The following is a 7,097-nucleotide window of genomic DNA, read 5'->3' on the forward strand; positions in this document are numbered from 1 at the left end:
CCCTTAGCATGTGGTGAAGCCTCTGGGGGGGGTCGGACCCCCCCCCTAGCATGTGGTGTGCAGAGAAGCGCGCCCCCCCCCCTGGAAGCGATGTCCGCCTGCTCCCGCCGCCCCCGCGCGCGCCCCACCCCGGCCGGGAGAAAGGGGAGTGACAGTTTGGGATTACGAGCCCGAGTATGTTGAGTCCTGGCTCAACAACGCAGAGAACAAGAGGGGGTGGTCCGGCTCACATGTCCGGCTCACGCGCCTCGAGCTCGCCATCTACCGCACTGAACACTTCCGCCCCCTCGCTCCCAACCCACCCACCTCGCCGACCGCAGAACCGCGCGATCTCGGGCGATCTCGGGCCGCGCCGCGCGATCTCGGGCGATCTCGCGCTATCTCGGAGCTCCACGCCACGCCGCCCCCCCCCCCACCCCCCACCCCACCTTACCCACCGCCGCGCCGCGCTATCTCGGGCGATCTCGGAGCGTCGCTCGCGCGGCGTCACACCTGCTCAAAAAAGGAAGGGCCTGGTTGGAGCCACGGGGCTCACGAGGACGTGCTCGCTCGGTTCTCGCCGCCTCGCCCTGCGCCACTTGGGCCGGTGAGGAGGTCCGCTTTCTTTTTTCGCCGGGCGAGAGGACAGTACGCGGACAGCCAGCGGACATGGCGCAGCGCGCCGGATACGAGAGCTCCAGCGACATTGGCGTCTTCGCGAAGCTGACCAACGCCTACTGCCTCACCGCCATCGGCGGCAGCCAGAACTTCTACTCTGTCTTTGAGCAGGAGCTCGCGGAGCACATTCCGGTGCCGCGTCCAGCCCGCCGTCATCGGAAGGGCCGCGGTTCGCTGAGCCGGCGTCATGCACTCAGGTGGTGCAAACCTCCATCGCTGGGACGCGCATCGTCGGCCGTGTCGTCGTGGGCAACAAGAACGGGCTGGTCGTTCCGAGCACCACGACGGACCAGGAGCTGCTCCATCTCCGCAACTCGCTGCCCGAGGGGGTCCTGATCCAGCGCGTGGAGGAGCGGCTGTCGGCGCTGGGCAACGTTGTCGCGTGCAACGACCACTGCGCGCTCATCCACACAGAGCTCGACCGCGAGACGGAGGAGATCATCGCGGACGTGCTGGGCGTGGAGGTCTTCCGGCAAACTGTCGCCGGCAACGCGCTGGTCGGGTCGTATGCGTGCATGTCCAACAACGGCTGCCTTGTCCACCCAAAGACACCCGTCGAGGACCAGGACGAGTTGTCCGCGCTGCTGCAGCTGCCCGTGGTCGCCGGGACATTGAACCGCGGCTCGGACGTGATTGGCGCCGGCATGGTCGTCAACGATTGGTGCGCGTTTTGCGGCCTCGACACGACCGCCACCGAGATGCAGGTCGTCGAGTCCATCTTCAAGCTGCAAGAGGCGCAGCCGGCGGCCGTGGCCACCGACATGCGCAACGCGCTGCTCGACCAGCTCGCGTGATCTCGCGCGATCTCGGAGAGCAGAGCCGGAGATTGAGGCGAGCTCGTGAGCAGACTTCCCCCCCCCCCCCCCCTCATCTCGACTACTGAGACGGCTGCCAAACTACACTGCTGGCTTGAGACCTCCGTCAGCCCTACCGCCGTGCCTTCGATACGCCCCCGCCCGTGAGCCGTGTGAGGCAGGTGTGGTGTAGAGCACAGTCTCGAGCGCGCTCTCAGGGTTGCGGACGTAGGTTTTGGCACTGCCATCGGACGGGGGATGGGGATATGGGTTGCTCATGGTACACGTCGAGCTACATCCTGTGTGTCTTGTGTTTGTGGCTAAGGTTCCATTCGGAAAAAAACCTCGGACATTTTACGAACTCCTTGGCGACGTGCGCGTCGCGTCGCCAAGGCTCTGCGACCTCGGTCGTACAATCGGCGACCTCGGTCGCACAACCGGCCGGATGCGCGGGTTTTCAGCCAGGTTCCCGCGCACCGGCCACGAACTCGACTCGCACAGCAAAAAAATCCGGTGCTCGGGCGCCGCTCCCACGCTTGACTACACACTCGCTGCACTGCTCAAAGCCAACCCTACCTCACTGGCCGCCTCCGACACTGTCCCGCGCGTCTCGCGCCCCAACTGACAACTCATCATTGTCCCTCGGACACCACTCTCCAGCCGCGCTACCTTCGCCCACCTACCGCTCTCGCATGACATCTCGACAATCCTCATATCTCCAGGCCCAAGACTCCTAACCACTGCCCCTGCTCGCCCAGGACCACGAAGCGCCGCCCGCGCGCCCATTGACCCCCCAATCAGCCCTCTTGCTGTCCCTCAATCCCCACCCGCCAGATGTACTGCCCTCGCCCACCCAATACTCTCACCCTCCTGACCCGGACAGTCCAGGTACAGGAAAAGCGGGGTGGGCGGTGCCCATTCGGAGAGAGATATTTTTGAACCAACAAGAAATCATGACTCTTTCCCATTCGGAGCCTGGCCCTGGGAGCTCCCTCAACTGAAGCGATCCAACGATTCATGAAGACCCCGAGGGCCCCGCTCTTTCCTTCGCAAAGCGGCCACTCTTCGGATCGCTGGTCGAGCGACCCGGGGGATGCCCCGCGCGCCTGACCCAGGCGCGAAAACGAATCTGCGAGGCGTGGCCGCTCACGCGGCCCGATGGGGAGGAACGGGGCGAGCCCCCTCCAACCCACCCGCGCTAGGTCTCGGGTTTGACGCATGGGGTCACTCCCGCGAAACTCGTGAACTTAGCCGGGGCAGTCGGAGAAGGGGCAACTCCGTGCACTGTCTGACGGTCGGGGCCGTCAGAAATCACGCCTGCGTCACGGCCCGGAAGTATGGTACCCTAGACGTGGATCGCGTCACACCAATCCTCGCTATACCCAACGCGGCCAAAGGATATCCACCTCGAGAACCTCGAGAGAATATGCAGCAAGTCCCGCAAGAATGGAAGAGCAAGGGCGAGAGAGGGCAAGGGACCGGACGCTGGCATACCAGGCAGGGGGGGCAGGGTGGCTGACGCGGGCTGACGCGGGCCCAGTACCTCGATGAGGTGACTTGGACCACTAAGAATTGGCTGGGGGCTGCAGAAGCAGCGTATCTCGGTCGTTCTTCACACGGCAATCGCTACCCAACGGTCGCGGCCAAAGGATATCCACCTCGAGAACCTCGGGAACTAACTAGCCGGGGCAGTCGGAGAAGGGGCAACTCCGTGCACTGACGGTCGGCCGTCAGAAAACACGCCTGCGTGGATCGCGTCACACCAATCCTCGCTACCCAACGCGGCCAAAGGATATCCACCTCGAGAACCTCGAGAACCTCGAGAACCTCGAGAACACACACACTCACTCAAGATCCTCGCTACCCAACGCGGCCAAAGGATATCCACCTCGAGAACCTCGAGAGAGAGCAGATTGTGAATGAGCCTGTGGCGGGGGTGGGCGGGAGCACGGAGCTAAGTGCCTCGCCGTCCTCGCGGGAGTCGCTTAGGCGGCTCCCGTGGTGTACCTGTGCTAGTGCCGCATTCCAATCTCCCTGCGATGGACGGCGTCTGCGATCAGCGGCACAGCGGCACGGCTCTCATCGACGCCACGGCGCCGGCGGCCCGCTCTCTCACCTTCGATTGGCTGAGGAGACACACCTCGCTGCTCGCGGATGCGCTGCAGCGGCACGCGTCGCCGAGGCAGGCCGTGGTCGGCCTCCTCTCCGAGCGCAGCGCCGAGCAGGTCTGCGGCGTCTTCGCCATCTGGCGAGCGGGCGGAGTCTACCTCCCTCTCGACCCGACCGACCCGGAGAGCCGTCTTGCGTGCGTGGTGGAGGACGCGCGGCCGGCGGCGCTGCTGGTGGCGGCGGCGTGCGAGGCCGCCACCAGCCGACTGCACACCGTCGGCGTGCCGCGGGTGCAGCTTGAGTCGGGCCGGCTGCTCGGTGCCACGTCGAGCAGCCTCGCCGAAAATGGGAGGACCTTGCCCGAGGGCGAGAGCACGACCAGGTCGACGAGCGGCAGCGCGCACTCCGCCGGCGGCTGCCGTCGGCTGATGGCAGGCTGCTGCTACCTGCTCTACACCTCCGGCTCGACGGGCGAGTCGAAGGGCGTGCTTGGCAGCCGCGCGGGCCTCGAGGCGCGCGCTGGCTGTGGCACCCCGTTACCTAATCGCAAGTAAGTGTACTCAGTCGACACGCAGGCGCGCTGCAGCTGGATGTGGGAGGCGTACCCGTTTGCGCCCGACGAGGTGTGCGTCGCCAAGACGCCGCTCGGCTTCGTCGACTCGCTCTGGGAGATGGTGGGGCCACTTGCAAAAGGCATGCCGTTGCTTCTGTTGCCGTCGGACGCGGCGTCGCGCCCTCACGCGCTGCTGCCGGTGCTGCGCGAGTGGCGCGCCTCGCGCCTCGTCCTCGTGCCGTCGGCGCTTCGCATGCTGCTGGACGCTTGCGAGGCGTGCGACGGTGGCACACCCTCCACGCCACCCGCGCCGCCGCCGCTGCCGCTGCCGAGCGTGCGTGTCGCGCGACCCTTCTCGGAGCCTTCTCGAGCCTTCTCGGAGCCTTCTCGAGCCTTCTCGGAGCCTTCTCGGAATCTTCTGCCGAGCATGCGTGTGCTGAGTGTGAGCGGCGACGCTCTGCCTTGGGCCCTCTGTGTGCGCGCCGCTGCGCTGCTGCCGCACGTGCGCCTGCTCAACCTGTACGGCTGTACGGAGACCTCCGCAGACGCCACCGCCTTCGACGTGACCGCCGCAATGGCGCGTGGCAGCAGCGACGGAGGAGGGGGTGGAGGTGGCATCGGCGTTGGCATCTGTCCGCTCGGTGCTCCAATTCGCGGAGCACACGTCTGGCTGCTGCGGGCTGCCCCGGCCGAGGCCGACGGCGACGGCGGCGGTGGCGACGGCGGCGGTGGCGACGGCGGCGGTGGCGACGGCGGCGGCGGCGACGGCGGCGGCGGAGGAGGAGAGCCTGTGCCCTCGGTTGCCGAGGAATGCGCCGCGGGCGAGGTTGGCGAGATCGGTGTGGGCGGCGAGGTGGTGGCGTTGGGGTACCTGCACCGGCCGCGCCTTGCCGCTGCCAAGTTCGCGCAGCTGCGTCTGCGTCCGAGCGGGCGCGCAACTGCGTCTGTTGCCGCTGCGTCAGGCGCACCTGCTGCCGCGGTGGCCGCCACGACAAGGCGGGTCTTTCGCACGGGTGACCTCGGCCGGTGGGGCTCGCGAGGCGAGCTGTGTTTTCTTGGCCGGGCCGACCGCCAGCTGCAGCTCCGCGGCGCGCGCCTCGAGCCGAGAGAGGTGGAGGCGGCGTATGAGGGCTTCGCGCTCGCCACCGACGCCGCCGCTCACGCGCTGGCGGTGCCGCTACTCCTCTCCGATGATGCGACCGGCCGCGACGGCGGCGGCTTGCGCATTGCCGACGGGCTCGCCTTGTGCGTGGTCCTGCGAGCGGCCGGCAGCAGCGGCGGCGGCGGCGGCGAGCCGAGTGGGAGCGCTGACGCGGTCGGCGTGCTCGACACTTCCGAGACACTCCCGAGACGCTTCCGAGACACTCCCTCGGTCAGCGTGCTCGTGGGCGCGAGCCGGCGCCTTTCGGCGCCGCTGCGGCGCTGGGGCGAGGCAAGGCTGCCGGCGTGGATGGTGCCGTCGGCGTTTGTGGTGGTCGATTCGCTGCCGTGCCTTCGTAGCGGGAAGCCTGACCGGCTGGGGCTTCAGCGGGTGGCTCCCCAGCTGGTGCGGCTGCTGCTCACGCATGGTGCGCCATACCCCGACGCGGCCAGTGCGGACGGCGGCGGCGGCAGCAGTGGCGAAGCCGTGGAGGACGGTCCGGTGAGGCTGCTGTCTGCTGAGATGGGTCGTTTGCTTGGCGTCGCCGATGGGCTGCCGGCGGCGTCTCGCTTCGTCGAGAGCGGAGGCAGCTCGGTCCTCGCGGCGCGCCTGAGCTTTGAGCTGCGCCGGCAGGGGTGGCACTTGCCACCCGAGGCACTGATGCGACGCGATGCGACGGTGGCGAGCGCGGCGAGTGCCATGAGTCGCCTCGGCGGAGCTAGCGCAGCTGGCGGCGGCCAAGGCGAGGGAGCCAAGGCGGCACACGCATCGGGGGAGGGCGAGGGCGAGGGCGGAGCCACGGCGGGGGCGCGGACACCGCTCGCCAGCCGGCTGCACGTGGCTGCCACGGGAAAGACGGGGGAGCGCGGGGAGAGCGCGGCAAACGAGCCGGCGCCGTACGATGAGGCGACGCCGCCGCTGCTCGGCGGTGCGATGGAGCTGCGGCCGCAGGCGGCAGGCGAGCCGCGCGCGGGGTCGCACGTGTGGAGCCTCGGCCGCGCCGCGCTACTCTCCGAGGCCGTGCCGCCCCCCGCTTCGAGCCGCTCCGCGCCGCGAGCCATGGAGCCACCGCCGCTACCGCCGCCGCCGCTTCTTCTTCCGCCGTGCGGCTGGCAGCTCGCGTGGCGCGAGATATGGGGAGATGTGGGGAGATGTGGGGAGATAGCCGTGCAGCTGGCAGCTCGCGTGGCGCTCCGACCTGGGAACGCGCGTCGTCGAGCTGTGAACAGCGTCTGTTCACACCGAGGAGCCGTGGGCAGGCGTGCCGACATGGGCAAGTGCGTCGACGCATCACCCGTGCTAGCGTGCCGCGTCAGCGGCGACCCCCAACGCCACAGCGTGACCGCCTTTGTCGGCTCCCACGCCGGGCTGCTGCAGGCTCTCGACCTCGCCCCATATCTCCCCAAATCTCCCCATCTCTCCCCAGATCTCCCCATCTCTCCCCATCTCTCGTCGTTTCTCACCGCTGCAGGCTCTCGATCTGTGCAGCGGCGCCGTTCTCTGGTCGGCGCAGCTGCCGGATCGTCTCGAGGCGAGCTGCGCCGTCTCTCCCCATCTCTCCCCATCCCTCCCGATCTCTCCAGAGAGCCGCCGCATGGGTCATCAGCGAGGTGTGTGTCCGCAGAGAGGTGCATTAGAGTGAGGAGTCCAAGAGTCCGAGTCCAAACTGGAGGGTGTGACACTGGACATCTTGTGTGCCGGGGGGGGAGCAAGGAATGTCAGCATGATTGTGGGGGGAGAGTCGGCTTTTTGGGAAGTGTGACGGAGAGGAAGTAGACAGTAGTCCACAGGCGTCTGGCATCACAACGGGCGAGCCCGCAACGGCGTATGGCTCTGGGTACAT

General features: G+C 67.9%; 3 protein-coding genes across 3 annotated transcripts in view; all 3 read left to right on the forward strand.

The window, feature by feature from the left end:
- Positions 1-648: 648 nt before the first annotated feature.
- Positions 649-1,451, forward strand: EMIHUDRAFT_62423 (hypothetical protein; the record flags this gene model as incomplete). The annotated part of the gene is made up of 2 exons (XM_005757774.1): positions 649-789; positions 855-1,451. 2 exons carry the CDS (start codon positions 649-651, stop codon positions 1,449-1,451), a joined length of 738 nt encoding a protein of 245 aa, XP_005757831.1.
- A 2,039-nt stretch (positions 1,452-3,490) lies between these two features.
- EMIHUDRAFT_199113 (hypothetical protein) lies at positions 3,491-4,114 on the forward strand (the record flags this gene model as incomplete). The annotated part of the gene is made up of 1 exon (XM_005757775.1): positions 3,491-4,114. The coding sequence occupies one exon, from the start codon at positions 3,491-3,493 to the stop codon at positions 4,112-4,114; it is 624 nt and encodes a 207-aa protein (XP_005757832.1).
- A 36-nt stretch (positions 4,115-4,150) lies between these two features.
- Positions 4,151-7,097, forward strand: part of EMIHUDRAFT_448643 (hypothetical protein) — a gene marked incomplete at both ends in the record, with an annotated part of 8,309 nt that continues 5,362 nt past the window's right edge. Inside the window, 6 exons of the mRNA XM_005757776.1 lie at positions 4,151-4,447; positions 4,517-4,777; positions 4,922-5,358; positions 5,491-6,228; positions 6,514-6,604; positions 6,726-6,777. Of these exons, the coding sequence (XP_005757833.1) occupies positions 4,151-4,447; positions 4,517-4,777; positions 4,922-5,358; positions 5,491-6,228; positions 6,514-6,604; positions 6,726-6,777 (1,876 nt within the window). The remainder of the gene's footprint in view (positions 4,448-4,516; positions 4,778-4,921; positions 5,359-5,490; positions 6,229-6,513; positions 6,605-6,725; positions 6,778-7,097) is intronic.

Source organism: Emiliania huxleyi (assembly GCF_000372725.1).
Source record: "Emiliania huxleyi CCMP1516 unplaced genomic scaffold EMIHUscaffold_9, whole genome shotgun sequence".
Lineage (NCBI taxonomy): Eukaryota > Haptophyta > Isochrysidales > Noelaerhabdaceae > Emiliania > Emiliania huxleyi.